The sequence below is a fragment of the Manis pentadactyla genome, chromosome 8 (genome assembly GCF_030020395.1).
Source record: "Manis pentadactyla isolate mManPen7 chromosome 8, mManPen7.hap1, whole genome shotgun sequence".
NCBI classification, from domain to species: Eukaryota; Metazoa; Chordata; class Mammalia; order Pholidota; family Manidae; genus Manis; species Manis pentadactyla.
Window position 1 is genome coordinate 111,589,464 of NC_080026.1, and position 17,798 is coordinate 111,607,261.

The 17,798-nt window shown below is 53.3% G+C and overlaps 1 protein-coding gene across 4 annotated transcripts; it reads left to right on the forward strand.

Annotated features, from left to right (window-relative positions):
- The first annotated feature begins 2,286 nt into the window (after positions 1-2,286).
- On the forward strand, positions 2,287-17,689 carry LZTS2 (leucine zipper tumor suppressor 2). 4 transcript variants are annotated; one of them, XM_036898738.2, is made up of 6 exons: positions 2,296-2,421; positions 2,598-2,771; positions 13,043-13,492; positions 14,115-14,771; positions 15,323-15,571; positions 16,359-17,689. In XM_036898738.2, exons 3-6 carry the CDS (start codon positions 13,085-13,087, stop codon positions 17,040-17,042), a joined length of 1,998 nt encoding a protein of 665 aa, XP_036754633.2. In that variant the 5' UTR covers positions 2,296-2,421; positions 2,598-2,771; positions 13,043-13,084; the 3' UTR covers positions 17,043-17,689. The 4 variants fall into 4 exon arrangements, with proteins under 4 accessions (XP_036754631.2, XP_036754633.2, XP_036754634.2 ...); XM_036898736.2 differs by lacking the exon at positions 2,598-2,771 and having other exon boundaries at positions 2,287-2,421; XM_036898739.2 differs by lacking the exons at positions 2,296-2,421; positions 2,598-2,771 and adding an exon at positions 2,832-3,022.
- Positions 17,690-17,798: the final 109 nt, after the last annotated feature.

The window sequence follows — 17,798 nt, forward strand, 5'->3', positions numbered from 1 at the left end:
TTTTTCTGTGCTTCTTTATTTGTCCACCAGGTGTCTCCCCAGTCTATAACTGGATTTCCTCTTTGAATTGAGTGGATGGGTCGATGGGTCCCCTCCCCCATGTCCAGTCTTTGAGCTGTGCACTCCCAAGGAAGCAGGGGCTTTAAAGGGCCTTACACACATGCACACACCCTTACCCCTCTTCTTGGCCTAGGAGAGACAGTATGGTGCTTCTTTATCCCTGTCTTCCCTGAGGATCTATCTACATGTGATCCCTGGCAGAGGTGTGGGTCACTGAGTCACATGCCAAGACTCTGCCTGACCAGCTGACCTCTGTGATATGAGCCACTCACCTCTCTCCATGTAGACTCAGGCTCAGCATGTTCTTACCTGACCTGCCATTCCATTTCCCTCCTCCTGTACCTTCTCCGTGTTTCTCTTACATTAATGTGCATTAGTTAGTTAAAAATGCAGAATCTAGGCCTTGCTCTCGCCCCCCAGTCATGATGCACACACAGACATTGCTAATTCTGGAGGTTTGAAGAGACAGATTTGAAGGAATTTTTAACAAGGCACGAAAGGAGAAAGAAAATAAATTATCCTAAGACCTCGTCAGAAATATTCTTAAATGATTACACTTTCCCATTTCCTTCCTCTGACATCCTGAAGTCCCATTTACCCTTCAGATTTGCCTATAAGAGGAGAATGCAAGATGTTCTGAGGGGGCTGGGGAGAAAAACTTTTCTAGGGGCTGGGGAGAGGGTTGCCTCAACTGAAGAGGGAGCTTCTGAGTCCCTGTGGAAGGGTCTGGGGTCTTTTGAGAATAGTGGCTACAACTGTCCCGGAACAGGCCCTGGAGCAAAGCTGTTCTCTTGGGGGAGGGAGAAGGTACCTCCTACAGGGCCTCCCTTCTTGGGGGTCTCTTCCAGACTGGCTGGAGCCAGGCCTCCTAATCCTTCAGTAATCATTCCCAGCCGTTGGCTGGTCTAGGCTTCATTAGGGTCTATGTAACATTGAACATCAGGCATGCTTTCCAGATGCACAACACCAGGTCATTCTTACCATAAAGACATGGTTTCCACTTTCTGGTCTTTCAGAGAATGCCTGGTGTGTTCTCAGAAAATCCTCTAGGTGTTCCCATTAGGGGACCTTTGTGAGATCTTTCTCAATTGGGGATAGAGGGATAGATACACTTGCCTGTTTGTCTTGCCCCACCCTCACAGACACTCCCACATAGCATAAACTAGAATGATTGGAGGGGGAGCTAATTCCTCACATCAAGATTAGCCCAAAGTATGTTCAGGAGGCCCTGAAACCTAAAAAGCAGTGGAGAATTGGGGCCTCTGTAAGGGCCCTGGGAGCCGCTGTCTCTGTACCCAACCAAAATGAATTGAGTCAAATTACCTGAACAAGGACCAGGTAATACTCTGCCTATGTCCAAATGGATGTTAAGAGTCTCCCTGAGAGCTCGGGAAGAGCATGGCCAAGTGGGGTCCAACTGGATGCGCAGCCCCGTCCGTCTTCAGATTCAGTGTCATACTTGGTTCTGAGGGGTCAGCTCTGGTCCTCCCACAGCTTCTTTACTATGGATAGGATTGAGAAGGGACTAAATTCACTGGACTCCAGCTGCTCAAGTAACTCAGGCTACAAATATGGCCCAGATACCTAAAGACATTAACAGTTATGTGCCTTTCACAGGCTGCCTTGGGTGCCCTGGAGGGAAGCAGCTCTAAGTGCCTCCTGGCAATACAGGCCAACTTCCTGTTTGTGCTTGTGGGTGGAACTTTATGAGTCTAAGGGAAGCCTGGCCATGCGTTGTGGGGGGCCAGAACGTTCTGGCAGGCCTGCTCACCCAGGGTAGACACCTACTACAGGGCATGGGGAGGTGCTGGTTCGTTCTGCTTGGGCAGCCCCCAACTCAAGGTGTGTTTGAGGAAAGGAGGAGTCTGTTTTGGTGAAACTCGAGCCGCCTTTGTCTGCTTCCCTGGGGTTTTCCCCGAGTCGGGAGGAGTGGGCTGAGAGTGGACCAGGTTTGGCGCCCTGAGGAGAAGGAAAGGTGGCAGTACAGCCTTACAGCTAGCTTGGTTAGGGCAGCCAGGTAGCTTAGCTCCCTGTCACGTGCCACTGGTCCCTTCTCCAGGTCGAAAGCCAAATCCAGTAAGCTGTTAAGTCGGAGAGCAGAGGGACAGCCCTGGGCTACGATCGACCTAAGGCAGGGCTGGGCACAGGGTCGGCTGTGGAGCGGGTGCTGGGCAGACCACTCCCCTGCGAGTCGGGGGCGCGGCCTCAGTCGCCCCGCCCCCTACGCCAGGCCCGGCCAGGCGGGCGCCCGGAGTCCGGATCCTGGAGCCGGGTTGGGAGCTGACAGACCTGAGGGGAAGAGGTGCTCGCGCTGAAACAGGAGCCAGACAGGGGCTGGAGCCGAGGCGAAGGTGGCGCGGGGTGAGTGCAGGGACCGCGGAGGTGTAGGGACTCCCGCCTCCCGCATATCCCCACTCCGGAGCCAACTTTCCCGGGCTGGGGAAGCTGCGGGTTGGGGTGAAGAGGGAGGTTCCCACTCTGAAGGGCGCAAGCCGGGGGTCTGAACAGGGAACCGAGACGGAAACTCACATCGACAGGCGCACACACGAGTGCACACAGACTTGGGACACACGAACATGGGACACACGAACACACGTGCACTCAGGAAAGGACGCGCCCAGTGGTTACCCTTACAGCCCCAGGAGCAGCGCCACTGGCCCGCGCGGACCCCCCAGCGGGCATGGCGCTTTGCTGTCGCGTACTTGACGGAGGTGGGAGAAAAGGGCTACCAGGTGACCGCCGACGGGGGCGGGCCGGGTGGGACGTCTCCGGAGGTTCCTGCTTCCCAGCCGCCCGCAGGTGAAGATTAAGACGTAAACAGGCGCCGAGCACGTGATCACCTCGCCGACAAGTGGGCTGAGCTCCACTCTTCCCGGCGTCAGGAGAAGGACCTCCCACCCCGGTCCAGGGCGAGTTTGCAAGGTCCCAGGCCAAGCTGTGTTCCGTTCTCCGCCTCGAAGAGGTGATAAGCCCTCCCCTAGAAATGGGAGCAGAACGCCTCCTGGAGTCGGAGTAGCACGGAAGGACGGGAGATTGTTGGGCTGGGGTGGAGTTACCTGGGCTTCTCCCCTTCTTATCCCGAACACATTCATAGTGCCCCCACCTCTGAAGGTATCGGAGGGGGGCGCTATTCTTGATAAAAGTGTACAGCAGGCCCCGCCGCATACCTCCAGCCTGCAGCTGCCTGAGCGCCTGTGGGCCCTGTTCTTACTACCAACCTTCTTGCAGAACTGGGAGCTCCTCGCAGTGTAGGAGCAGAAAGCCCACTCTTGCAAGAGTTGGGGTCTCCCTTCCACAGAGAATGCATGAACATAAACATCCTCTTAAAACCGGAGTAGGCCTTTCTCTCTCTTATAGAAGGCACGATGAGCTCCCAGGGAATGAGGGAATGGGCAGCGCCCCGGCCTCGCTCCCCGCACCGCCCCCATCCCCCATCCTTCACCCCCCCCACCCCTACACACATGCTGGGCCCAGCTGCTGCCTGAGCTTCTGGGCAGGCTGCCAGAACGGGGAGGTGGCTCCTGGTGCCCCTAGAGGCTGGGATCGGGGCAAGGCCAGGAGGGGGTCTCCATGGTAAAGGAGCTCAGTCTGTTCTTGTGAGGATGAGGGGCTGGAGTGAGCCTGAGAGTGGCTGGGCTATGTTTCCCTTTCCAGGGAAAAAGAAAGAAAAACAACCCTTTCCATAGAGCTAAAAATAGAGCTGAGAGCCGGCCAGGGCTGTGGCCTGGGAGGGGGGAGGATGCTCCTTCCTGGGGCAGAGGAGCTCTGGCAGGCCTTGGCCAGGGAGGGGGGCGGGGGAAGGTAGGGGGAGGCAGGGGGAGGCTGGCCTTGTTCAGGGGTGCAGGCATCAGCTGACCTGCCTAGGTAACAGAGACCCCTGCTGGAAAGTCTGTGGTAGAGTGTTTGTGAAATACGTGTATGTGTAAGAAGTTGTCTGACTGTGAATATGACTGTCAATATGTGAACGATGCTTAGAACCCTAGATGTACTTAAGATTGTAACTGGGTATGAAGGACTGCTAGTTGTCAAAGACTGTGCACAAGGTGTGGGACACAAGTGTCTAGTGTGAGTTGGCCTGAAAATTATGGAAAGAAGGAACATGGAACCACGTAATGGATGAGACTGATTGTTACTGCTTAGGACTGAATGTGGGAAAGGTCGTGTGGGTGTTCAAGATTGTGTTGTTCGCGAGAGAGTGGGAGTATTTGTGAATCTGCAAAGAGTGGAATGTGGTGGTGTGGCTGGTGTCTGGGCGGTAGGTTTGGACCGACTCACCCCAGTCACTGTTCTGAGGCCAGGGGGCTGCCTCTCTCCTAGCAATGACCTCTCTCTTAGCAAGTGACTGAGGGGAGGTTGGGGAGCACAGAGTGAAAGGGTATCTCGCCGGGACCCTCCTTACCCAGAACGACTCAGGAGACACGGGCCCACGCAAGAGACTTTATTATCTGAAAGAGAGAGTGGCTGCCCCAGAGGGGGTGGGGAGAGAGAGAGAGCAGCGGGACAGAGAGAGCAGAGAGAGGGAGAGAGAGCAGGGAGAGCAGGGGGACAGAGACAAAGAGAGCAGCGAGACAGGCAGACACACAGAGACAGAGAGAGACAGAGACAAAGAGGGCAGCAGAGAGACAGAGAGCGACACAGAGAGAGGGCAGCAGCGCGTTGCCTTTTATTGCGGCAGATCCGCTCGGCCTGTTGCTTTGGGGGAGGGTCGGGATGTTTAGAGATAAGGCGGGGTAAACCCACTCAAGCCCCAGGCAAGCCCAGACATAATTCTCACTGGCTTCTGTGTTTGGGACCATGGGGCAAATGAAGGATAAAGTACTATATTCTTACATCCCTCCCTTTTCTGTTTTATAAGTGGTAGAGGATTTGGGAATGGGTGAAGGTTAGTCTTCAGTAACTGCTTCCTGCTGATTCGGGGCGATGAAGTTCATTTTTGTATTGATGAGGGCAGTCCTCAGATGAGCCCTTGGTCTGCAGTGGTGATGGCATGTTCCAGGTTCAATAAGGATGATCATCTTTGGAGAGGGGTTGGTAATCCTGTAATATAAGCTGGTTAAAGGTTTGGTTAGAAATTTTTTGCATTTGGGCTGATTGCTATGTTTACATAGGGTGGCTGAATTAATAGCATTTTGGGGGACATATGTGTAGGCAGAAAAGCAACCTGCAGGGCAAAGGGAATCCTTGATGGTGCAATCTTTTGGACAGTCTGAAAGAGAAGAAAGGGCTGGCATTGGGAAGATAGGTCTGGTGAGAGAGTAAGTGTTGAGACCAGGGTTAACAATCCTGAAGCACGATGCATGGCGGTTGTAAGGGAGGTCTTAGGACTCCGTGCTGGCAGAAACTTCTTCAGTGATGAGTGGAAGTGGAGATGAGCAGCAGGAAATGTGGACAGTAAGAGGTTCCGTCAGGGTGGAGTAGGAACCTGTGGGAGATTTCTTGGGAGGGGAATAAGCTGAGACAAACGGCTTAAGGTGGGAGTTGTGTATCCAATGGGGAAGACCCTGGAGTTTGACTGCTGTTGGCGTGGAAAGGATTACTGTGTATGGTCCTTGCCATTTTGGGTTTAGGGATGGTGTTGCTTGGTGTTTGGAATGGGCATGGTTTGGAGAAGTTTTTTCCTGTCTATGTTAATGGCCTTGTAGTGCGGGGAGAGCTGAACTCCCAGGTATGTGACCTGAGCGGCAGACAGCTGAACTTTGGAGGGTGAAACTCGATAGCTGTGTTCTGAGAGAAAGTTTAAAAGGAGAATAGTATCCTGTTTAGACATTTGTAGGGAGGGACTGCATGGGAGATCATCTACATATTGAAGGAGGGTGGAGCTCGAGACAGTAAGGGATTTGAGGTCTTGTGTTAGAGCCTGTCCAAAAAGGTGGGAACTGTCTCTAAAGCCTTGGGGAAGGACTTAAGTGTTCTCTGAATATTAAAAATTAACATAAGGAATTTCCTGCCTTGATTTCTCTCTGGGATACTGGCGTCTTGGTCTGGGAGCATATCAAAAGGCTGCGTGCTCAGCTCCCAAGGTGGGCTGAGGTATTGTCTATATGCTAAAGAATCCTGCCTTTTACTATGCCGTCTACTGCTGGGTCTGCAGTTAGTTGCTCAGTTTGCAAAATTACCTCCTCAGATCTGAAGGAGGGAAGACAGCACATAGGCTTGGGCCTTTTAGCCTTTTAGTATGCTAAAGTAATCTTATACACGATTACAAATGATTAGCATAATAAACCATGTGCTACTCTTCTTTATCTGGGGAACATTAACTGATCTCACTGACGAATGTTCAACTGTTTTAGTGGGGGGGCTTCTTAGTAGGGGGGGTTCCTAGCATGTAGTTACATTGCTCTGACTGCAAATATCCTGCCTTGCTTTCTTCAGAGGCTCTCACCTTATTCTAAGCCTATGGTCCCTGTCTCATTCTCCCCTGTACAGATGGAGACTCTAGCTGCTGCTAGGGAAAGGGGGCGAGACCGCTCTGGCTGCTTCATGCTGAGAAGGGGGCGCAGTAAAGGGTGCAGCTAGGTCTCCATCACTGGTCAGTTGAGAGGGCCTTGGAAGGTTGACACTTCTATTCTGGTTTTCATTTCTATTACTATTTGCAGTTTTGTGGCTTCTAGGCAAGATAGAACAAATTGTTATTAGGTTAAGTAGCAACTGGAGTTGGATTTTCCATTCTGGAAGGACAAACTTGACGAGATTAAGAATGCATGGCTGAATATGAGAACTAGAAATATTAAGAGTGTAATTGAGAATCATAGCTAGGTATCATGGGGAAACTAGAATTCTGGATCGAGTTTACATCTCAATGACTAGTATTAGGATTTAGTATAGATAAGACTGCATTATTGAAACAATACTTTTCTCTAAATTCACCGTCATTTTTATTAGAAGTAGCCAGATTAAGAAAATAATTAACAGTTGGCTTGATTATTTGCATAAGTGCAGCAAGAAGAATAATTGATTACATGGGATCTTTTAAATGTGCTTTGCTGGAACTTTTTGTAAAGAATTTCAGATTGAACTTTTAAGGGCTTTTTGAGGCCAGAAGGCTAAGCCAGAATTGCCATCAGGTTGTGCCTGCAGTACCTGAAGATTTGGGTGAATTCTTCTCTTCCTGAGGTTCCTGCACCTGCCAGGAAGTGACCTTCCTTACTCACCTGGTAAGGCTGCTGGGAACTCTGTAAGCAAGGTACCAGGCTAGTTCTTCTAAGGGGCTTTGTTGGCTTTATAAAGTCAACCTTAGTTCCTTAAAGCTGTCTGTTCATAGTTACGTGTCTCTCAGGTATGACGTTCCAGTCAAAGCCTTGGTAATATAACCAGTGTTTTTAATTAGTCCTCTTACAAGGAAAGCAGATTCTTATTGAACTTGTGCAAATAAACATACTGCCTTGAAATATAAAAATAGTCACTGAGAGTTTTTAAATTCTGGAGGGATCAGGTAGAGAGAAAGATAAAGTTTCAATTCTGCTTATAAAGGCAGTCATTTACTAAACTGTTGTCAGCTTAAGAGAAAAGGTATAAAACACTTTATCAACATTTGAAACAAAAAGCCACAAAATCATCTTCCTTAGTTTACTTAATCCTGTAAAACTAATACCTGTTCTGCTGAAATCTAGTTTTTACTAGTTTAGGAGTAATAAAACTGAGTATAGATGACAAAAGACTTACGAATGACAATGGTTATAAAGATCTGATGAGAGCTTACTGTAAGACAGTTGTCATAGGGAAATTTGGATATTTTTGTAACACAAAACATTCAGTAACAAAGTTTAGCATCATTCTCTGTAATAGTGCCTTCCAGGTAATTAAGCAGGTAAATAAGCCAAATTAGCCAAATATTTTCCTCAATGAGAAAAAATTCCTCTGACATGTTCCAGGGGCCCTCTGGAAAATATCAGAGTGAACTAGAGGTAAAAAGCACCTTTTTGAATTTTATTTTGGGAAGTTGTTAAAAGTTTTAAGGCACTTGCTTAAATAGTTACTCACATTTGACAAAGCTACACTTCACTTTAAGCATTTTTCTTTGAAAGATTTAACAGATACCATCAACTTAAATGACTTTAGGTAAACTTAGGCAGCTGATAACCATAAGGACATGTCTATTCAGTTCAACTTAAATTAGCATAAAAAATGCCCAATTTTTACAAGCGCTTGTCTTTAAATAAATTTTTATTAATACCATCCTGAGGTAGAAAAATATCTTTCATTTACACACTTAGACACAAACATACAGATTGAGATGTAATGATACAGTGAGAGGACAGACAGAGTTCCTGGCATGAGCCAGGAGGGGACAAGAGAGCCCATGGTGGTGCATTGTCTAGGAGTTTTATAGGCAGTTGAGGATATTTGGGAACGTGAAAAAAGCTTAGAGGTGAGGACTTTAAGGTAAGTAGTAGGTGTTTAGGATTGCAGGGGAGACAGAGAGAAAGCTTGGTTCGGAGGTAGGAGAAAGCCTGGATATATGGGATCTCTTTCCATTTGCCCGTACGCTCATAGAAGTTGTATAAGCCTCAGAGAATTTTAGGATCTGAAGAGCCATTTGGAGGCCATTTAGACTGATTGTCCAAGGGATATTGTGGCCAGATCTCATTACAGTAGCGAACAAGCAGAAAAGGTTTGAGGTCTGGAGTGAGGTGAAGGGGCTTTAGATCATTGAGTAAGCACCCTAGCGGTGAATCTGCGGGAACGGAGGGGCCAGATCCCATGGTGAGAATGAGACCGGTCAGAAGTCACTGAGGTGTCCCTGAGCGATTGAGAAGGTTGCAGAGAAGACCAGGCACAGTTAGGGGGTCGTCACCACCTCTAACTGTGGGGTCAAGGCGAAAACGCCAGGGAGGCTCCGTACCTGGTACCAGGAGTTTTCGAGTCAAGTAGATACGTAGATAAAGGGAGACCGGGCCTCAGTGGATGAAGATTCTCACCATGGGGAGGCAGAGAAGGGTCAACTATGGGGATCAACTGTGACTCTGAAAGTCGTGGTTGGGGATGCCCCTGTCCCAGAGGAGCCCTTGGGGGTGCCAGACACTCAACGGTCACTTCCCAGGTTCCAAAGGGACATTTAAGTCGACCATGAAGGGGAGAATCACCAAATCGAAGGCCGGAGTTGGGCGAGAAGACAAGCGACCGGGGAAGTGGACAGTGAGCCCGTGGAGGAGGATCGGACAGTGAGGGTTTCCAGAGCAGCTCAGGTTCCCGGAGGAAGACCAAAGTCAATGGGAGAGCCTCATCCGAGTCACGGCACCAATGAAAGGCTATCTCGCCGCGACCCTCCTGACCCAGAACGACTCAGGAGACACGGGCCCACGCAAGAGACTTTATTATCTGAAAGAGAGAGTGGCTGCCCCAGAGGGGGGTGGGGAGAGAGAGCAGTGGGACAGAGAGAGCAGGGAGAGCAGGGGGACAGAGACAGAGACAAAGAGCAGGGAGACAGGCAGACAGAGAGCGACAGAGAGACAGAGAGGGCAGCAGCGTGGTGCCTTTTATTATGGCAGATCCGCTAGGCCTGTTGCTTTGGGGGAGGGTCGGGATGTTTAGGGATGTTTAGAGATAAGGCGGGGTAAACCCAGCCAAGCCCCACGCAAGCCCAAACATAATTTTCACTGGCTTCTGTTCTTGGGGCCATGGGGCAAATGGAGGATAAATTACTATATTCTTACACAGAGCCGCTCCCCGGGCCGGCCTGGGCTTGTGGGAGAGACGTAGAGAGTGGGGAGTAGGGTAGAGGCCCCCAAGATTGGAGGATGACTGAGACTGAGTGCGTTCTCCGAGTAGGCCGCCAGGTGGCACCGCCTCCGCAAATCCTAAGACCTCCTCCAACTGACGGGGGATGGGGCAGGCACCAACCCAGCCTTGGCCTCTGTGTTGAGCTGGGGCGAAGGGCCCCGGCAGCCAGGGATAGTGGGCAACAGCTGACCCTCGGCCTCCCGCTCTGACTCTGAGCCGGAGTGTCTTGGGGGAAGGTTTCGACTAGAGATGTGAAGGGGGAAGGGCGGCCGCAGCGGCGCCTGGCCCTTTGTGCGTGAACAATGACCAGCTGCCGCTAGTCCAGGGGCCCGGGTAGGCGTAGAGGGTGACCCGCCACAGCCGGGTCCTGAGCCGACCGAGTCCCCAGACACAGCCACCGGGCTTCGGAGGGAGGGATCCTGAGTCCGCTGTCCAGCCCCTACGTGGGCCCCGCCAAACACGCGTGACGCGGGGTGCTTGCGCGTGTCCGCGCCCCGGGGGCGGGGACGCGTCTCGGACCCCTCCTCCGCACGGCGCCGCCCACTCGGTCGGGCGGGGGCCGGCCCGGGTTGGGGGCGCCGCGGAGGCGGGGCCGGGTCGGGCTGGCTGCTTCGAGTGGCCGCGCGCGGGCTGGAGCCGGGCGGCGCGCTGTGGAGTGCTGGGGGCGGCCCGGGGCTGAGCATGGAGCAACGCGGCGGAGGTGAGGGGGGGCCGGGGCTGGGAGGCGATCTGGGGGCGCCCCCAACTTCTGCGCGGCGGAGGTCCAGTGGGAGGCGGCATTCCACAGCCGCCCCACTTAATGGAACCGGAGGTGGGGGGGAGTTGGAGTCTGGAGGCTGGGTTGGGGGCTCCCGGCTCCCTGTCGCGCGGAATGAGAACTCGTGATCCCAGACTTGGTCCGCTTGACTGGTCCCTGGAGTTTGGTGAGGGGGAGACTTTCCCCAACTCTTCAGCCTCAAAAGCAGGTCTGTGGGAGCTTCGATCTGGCCAGATCTTTCTCAGGCCCTGGCAGAACCCAGCCGCCAGCTCCCCCTAGCCCACTAAGTGTGTGCGGTGTCGGAGTGATTACTCAAGGAGTGCTCGGAGAGCCAGGGGCTCCCTTTCCCTCAGCCACAAACGCATTTCTCAAAATGGAGCCTCCACTTGCCCCTCCTTCTCTCTTGGGCTCCAAGAGCGGGAGCCGGGCTGGCTGGGCCTGGCTTTCCAGACTCCTGGCTCTGGCTCCCTGAGTGTCTTGGCTCTCAGGGCCCAGCGTTATGCCTCTCCTGTTTCGGGGGCCCCCGGCTCACAGGGCCTGCCTGTCTGTCTCCTTGTCTGATCCTGGGCCTCTCTGAGGCTTTGTCTCTCGTCTTTTGGGTCCCTTTCTCTGAGTCTGTCTCCTCCTCCCCCCGGTTTTCACTTATCATGCTCACTGAAGCGGGCAGATGCAGACAGAGGTGCCATTGCCTTCTGCCCCCAAGAAGCCCCTTCCCCACTGTTTTCGTCCTGCCCAGCAGTGGTCTGGGAGAGGGCCGACGAGGAAGTGTTCCATCCTCTTTGCTCAGGGCTGGCACTTGTAGGGTGGCCTCAGCCCTCACCCTTACTCTATGGACACTGCTCATCCCCACCCCCAGCTTCCAGCTCCCAGCTCCTTCTCCCGCAGTCTGGACACCTTCCTGGTTCTCAGGGTCTTTGACTTGATGGGGAAGGTGGTGGGTGGGCTTAATGGAATACAGGCAAGAAAGGAGAGGAGTAGATTAGGCAGATAATGTGTCTCCTCTCCCTACACTCCAGTGAATGAATGACTAAAACCAGGTTCCTACTCACTCAGCTGGCTCTGTGTGCCACCCAGGCTCCCAACCACTCTCGTGCATGCTCCTGCTCACATGCACACTCCTGTCCATGTCTGTGCACACTTTCCCATTCACACACACTCAAGTAAGGTACATGTGAGTTTACACCTAAACTCCTATATATGAATGGACATCTATCCAAATACACTCTCATATAGTCACACTCATACACCAGAAATTCACATACTACACATGCATTTGTAACTTCACATATTTTCTAAGAATAGCCCCCTATGTACACACTCTTGTAAGCTGTGCACATACAAATTTGCACATGTACTCATGTATAGATGGAATGTCTGATACATCTATCCAAACATAAATAGACTCACAGTGCCCTCATTCATGATGTTTTCACAGACATTTTCAAATGCACACACGGTGCTCATTTTCATGCTCCCCTGCACAGTCTCACACACACAAATAAGTACACGCACACACTCCTGCTACTATGCAATTCTCTGTCCACTTCTTGGCCCCCGCTCTGCATGATGACTTCAGCAGATGCCTGAGTCCTGGTCTTCAGCCTCAGGACTGGGGAGGGAGTTCCGGATGGAGACTTGATATCCCTTCCAGGAAGGAGCGAGGCCTAGAGAGGTGGAGCCCTCTTCCCTGGGCTCTAGGGAAGTGAGATCTTGGAGTAGCTGCCAGAGGTCGGGGGTGGGGCTTCTACCCTCATCTCGAGGTTACTCTGGGGAATGTTTAGCTGGACAGCTTCACAGAGATTGGCAGTGGGCCTGTGCAGGCATTTGAGGCCTGAGCGACTGGGTGTGGTGAGGCTAGGAGTTGTCATGGAAACAAGCATGTACTTTCATCCATCTCTTGGAGGCAGGAGACCCCAGAGGGCACCTGTGGGCTCCTAAGAACTCTGGGTTTCTTGTTTGGCCAGCTCTATCCTTGCCGCCTCTCTGTCTGGGAGAAACTGAGGCCTAGCTGAGGGAGACTGGGCACTGCTTGTCATGGCTCTTTGTTCCCTAATTACTATCTGAGTTGCTGACTGTGTCCCTGAGGTTGCCTCTGCCCAACTGCCCTCTAATGAGGCTACCTGTCCCAGGAGACCAGGGACCTGTGCTAGTAGCTGGTAGAGAGGGCTCCCAAGTCCTGGCCTGTATGGGGTATGCAGGTTTGAGCTGGAGCCTGGGTCTCTGCTGCCAAGGGCCCTACATAACCACCAAGCCTCCTTTCCCCTCACCATCCCTGCTTGGTAGACGCAGTCTTTAGTCCTGTCCAAACCAGAGTTGGGCAGTGGCCTGGGGCTCAGAACTGAGGCTCATGCCAGTTCTTGGAGGAGACTTGGCAGGCAGCAGGATTTGTCACTGGTATCAGAGGACTATCTGACCTGTGACAAGGGCTCAGGAGAGGGATTCAGGGCCTCGTACAGGGAGGGGGCTCAAGGTGGAGAGACTCTGACACCACTGCCCTGTTCATAGGTTCCCCTGGAGGCCCTTGGCCAGGCCTAAGCCTCTGTTGCCATGGCCATTGTGCAGACTCTGCCGGTGCCACTGGAGCCCACTCCTGAGGCCACCACTGCCCCACAAGCTCCAGCCATGGGTAGCGTGAGCAGCCTCATCTCAGGCCGGCCCTGCCCTGGGGGGCCGGCTCCTCCCCGCCACCATGGCCCCTCTGGGCCCACCTTCTTCCGCCAGCAGGATGGACTGCTGCGGGGTGGTTATGAGGCTCAGGAGCCGCTGTGCCCAGCTGTGCCCCCAAGGAAGGCCATCCCTGGCACCAGCTTCACATACATCAACGAGGACTTCCGGACAGAGTCACCCCCCAGTCCAAGCAGTGATATTGAGGATGCCCGAGAGCAGCGGGCACGCAATGCCCATCTCCGTGGTCCCCCACCCAAGCTCATCCCTGTCTCTGGAAAGCTGGAGAAGGTGAGAACCAGCCCTTTGGGGCCTGGGTGGAATCAGGCTCCCCCAGGAAAAGCTGGAATTTGGAGGCCTAACTAGGGGAAAGAATGTGGGCTCCAGATTCACCAGACCTGGGTTCTAATCCCAGCTCTGCCTCATTCTGGCTGTGTGACCTCAGAGAAGTCGCTTAACCTTTCTAAGCTAAAGTTTCTGTATCTGTAAAATGGAGGTAATAGGTCACCTGTCATAGGATTATTGTGAGAATTAAATAACATAAGTGTTTAGCCTAGTACCTGGCACATAATAATATATGCAATAAATGTTAGCTGCTTAAATGACTGTTGTTGTACAGCTATGTGTTTGACTTTGAGCAAGGCTTTTGACTTTACTGAGCCTCTATTGCTTCATCTGTAATATGGGAATAGTGATAACGTTTTGTTTTTGCTTAGATGGCTGTTATAATGTTAGAGATGAAACTTTTAAATTTCTTGATATTAAGCTGACATTCAGGAAGTCCTCAGCCAGTGGAAGCAATTATTATTAATGTATGGGACATGGGGGCCCCAGAGGGGAGGGCAGGGAGTGTGATAAGGGCTTTGGAAGATTGGGCAGCTCATCCCCAGTGTCACATGGCACCTCATTTCAGAACATGGAGAAAATCCTGATCCGTCCAACAGCCTTCAAGCCAGTGCTGCCCAAACCTCGAGGGGCGCCATCCCTACCTAGCTTCCCGGGTCCTCGGGCCGCCGGACTCGCTGGGAGCCAAGGCAGCTTAACACAGCTGTTTGGGGGCCCTGCCTCCTCCTCCTCTTCTTCCTCCTCCTCGGCTGCCGACAAACCCCTGACACTGAGTGGCTGGGCTAGTGGCTGCCCATCGGGGACGCTGTCTGACTCTGGCCGAAACTCACTATCCAGCCTGCCCACTTATAGCACCGGGGGTGCTGAGCCAGCCACCAGCTCCCCAGGCGGGCACCTACCTTCCCATGGCCCTGGGCGGGGGGCATTGCCTGGGCCAGTCCGAGGGGCCCCCACTGGGCCATCCCACTCGGACAGTGGCCGATCTTCCTCCAGCAAGAGCACAGGCTCCATGGGGGGCCGCATGGCTGGGGGGCTCTTGGGCAGCGGTCCCCGGGCCTCCCCGGACAGCAGCTCCTGTGGGGACCACTCCCCGCCCCCGCCCCCGCCCCCACCTTCCGACGAAGCCCTGCTGCACTGTGTCCTGGAAGGAAAGCTCCGCGACCGTGAGGCAGAGCTGCAGCAGCTGCGGGACAGTCTGGACGAGAGTGAGGTGACCCTGTGCCAGGTGTGGTCAGCAGTGATAATGGGGGTGGCATGGCAAGACGTCCAAAGGCTCTGGGAATCCAAAGAGCGTTTCTGATTGTGCTGGGGGGCAAGTGTTGGGCAGCTGCAGTTGTGACCCTGTCCCCACCCTAGCTGTCAAGCTTAACCTGTGGAGTGGTGAGGATTCAGACCCAGCACTGCCATGTACTGGCTTTTGGATCTAAGCAAGTTACTTAATCATACTGAGCTTCAGTTTCCTCATCTATAAATGGTATTTCTGGCTTCATAGTGTTATCATGAGGATGAAATAAGGCAAAGGGTGTAAAGTGCTTAGAATAAAGCTTGGAACCTAGGAAGTGCTACATAAATGCCTGCTGTTATTATTGTTGTTTCTATTATCATAAGTAGTCATTACTATTGTTAATCACAATATTGTCACTGTTGAGTGGAATCTCCCCTCCCTGAGCCCTGGCTGGTGGGTCACCAGAGCAGTTGGTGACTGGGGAGTTGGGGGCGTCTGAAGGTCGAGGTTTGGGGGGCTGTCAGGACCCAGGTCTGCCCTCTCACCCGCAGGTGTACGAGGACCGGCAGCGGCCCTGGCAGCAGGAGCGGGAGGTGCTGCGAGGAGACGGGGCAGCCCGGGCACAGCGGGCGCAGCAGCTGCTGCAGCTGCAGGTGTTTCAGCTGCAGCAGGAGAAGCGGCAGCTGCAGGATGACTTTGCACAGCTGCTGCAGGAACGGGAGCAGCTGGAGCGACGCTGTGCTGCCTTTGAGCGGGAGCAGCGGGAACTCGGGCCCCGGCTGGAGGAGACCAAGTGGGAGGTGGGTCGTATGGGGAACAGCCCAGGAAAGGGGCCTGGCCACCCGTCCCCCCCGACCTGCCAACCCCAGAGAACCACCCCATCCTCACCTCTGTAAAATAAGGACCCCCTTCAGTCTCCCTTACTGGGTGGGGGTCCCCTGTGCCTCCAGGTTGGATGTCCTCATTGGTCAGGCCTGTAGTGCCCATGTAGCCAGTGGCATTGTTATCCACTGTCTCCCTACCCATATGAGGAGAACAGTACTGGCTACCCACCAGGCACTGTTCTAAACATGTTCCTTAAGAGTGTGCCATCTAGTTCTCCTAACAATCCGGTGGAGTAGGTACTGATAATATCCCTATTTTCAAGATAAGGAATCTGAAGTCCAGAAAGCTGGAGCCCAAAATCACAACTATCAGTGGCATAGCTGGAATTGGAACCCAGGCAGTTTGGCTCTGATTTCTATGTCTTTAAGACACTATAGTACCTCTCAACTGGAGGCATGGGAACTGCCCTCAGTTGCTCCCACTCTTGCAAAACCTGCCACTATCCAGTCCCCAGGGCTCTGGTATGCTCTATGGTGGTTTAAAGACACCTTCTTTGAAGGACAAAGATCTGAGTCTGTATTCCAGTTTAGCTACTAAGTAGCTGTGTGACATTGGACATGTAACTAGGCTTTCCTCGGTGTCTCCATCTGTAAAATGGGTATAATGATCAAACTGCTCCCTGAATGCCCAGCCTGATGTCAGGGCCAGACCTCCTGGAAGAACCCTTCTCACCACATTTCCTGTCTCCATCTCATCCCCCAGGTGTGCCAGAAGTCGGGTGAAATCTCCCTGCTGAAGCAGCAACTGAAGGAGTCTCAGGCAGAGCTGGTGCAGAAGGGCAGTGAGCTGGTAGCCCTGAGAGTGGCACTTCGGGAGGCCCGGGCAGCGCTGCGGGTCAGTGAGGGCCGGGTGCGGGGCCTTCAGGAGGCTGCCCGAGCTCGGGAGCTGGAGCTGGAGGCCTGTTCCCAAGAGCTGCAGCGGCACTGCCAGGAAGCTGAGCGGCTACGGGAGAAAGCTGGGCAGTTGGACACCGAGGCAGCCGGCCTACGGGAACCCCCTGTGCCACCTGCCACTGCTGACCCATTCCTCCTGGCAGAGAGTGATGAGGCCAAGGTGCAGCGGGCAGCAGCTGGGGTCGGGGGCAGCCTGCGGGCCCAAGTGGAGAGGTTGCGGGTGGAACTCCAGCGGGAGCAGCGGAGAGGCGAGGAGCAGCGGGACAGCTTCGAGGGGGAGCGGCTAGCCTGGCAGGCAGAGAAGGAGCAGGTGATCCGCTACCAGAAGCAGCTGCAACACAACTACATCCAGATGTACCGGCGCAACCGACAGCTGGAACAGGAGCTGCAGCAGCTCAGCCTGGAGCTGGAGGCCCGGGAGCTGGCCGACCTGGGCCTGGCCGAGCCGGCCCCCTGCATCTGCCTGGAGGAGATCACTGCCACAGAGATCTAGGGCCCTTGGCATCCCAGCTCTTCAGGGAGCTTGAAGAGGCAGGTCCACTGAGGGCCCCAAAGTCTGAGGGCCCCAGAGCTACTCTGCTCCTGGGGTCCAGGCCTCTGGGCCTCTGCCAAGAACTTGAGACTGCCCCATGACTTAGATTTGCAAGATCAGACTCTTTGAAGCCCCGTGTTCACTGTCAACTAGAGGCTCTTACTTGACCCATTTCACTCCCCAGCTGCTGCCAGTGCCACTGTTTGACCCCACTCACTCCAGACACTCCCCAGTGTGCCCAGCCAGGGGGTTGGGAAGAGGAAGGGGTTTCCTCATCACATTCTTCCCTACCCCGAAGTCAGAGAGAGCCAGACAGCACCAGCTGCTCCAGATGTGCCTGCCCCCACCCCCTGCCCATGTTGGGGGACAAGGCTGGGACTGGGGTCTCATCCCCCAGTTCCAGCTCTGCAGCCTCTCTCCTGGGGTGGAGGCTGTAGTCAGACCAAAGGAAGAACTCAGAAGTGTCTTGTTTATTTGTGTTTGTGACCAAGTGGCCCCTCCCCACATCCAGGTTTATGGTCTCGTTTTCACTTGTATATTTTTCACACTGTAAATTTCTTGTACAAACCCAAAGAAAAAAATTAAATTTTCTTGTTTTTAAAAAAAGGTGAATATGCTGGGTAAAGATTATGGGAACTTGTTTGACGCCTACACTCTCTTTATTTGCTGGCTGTCCCCCTACCCTTCATAGAGATTTTAGGGAGAGAAAGGATGGTG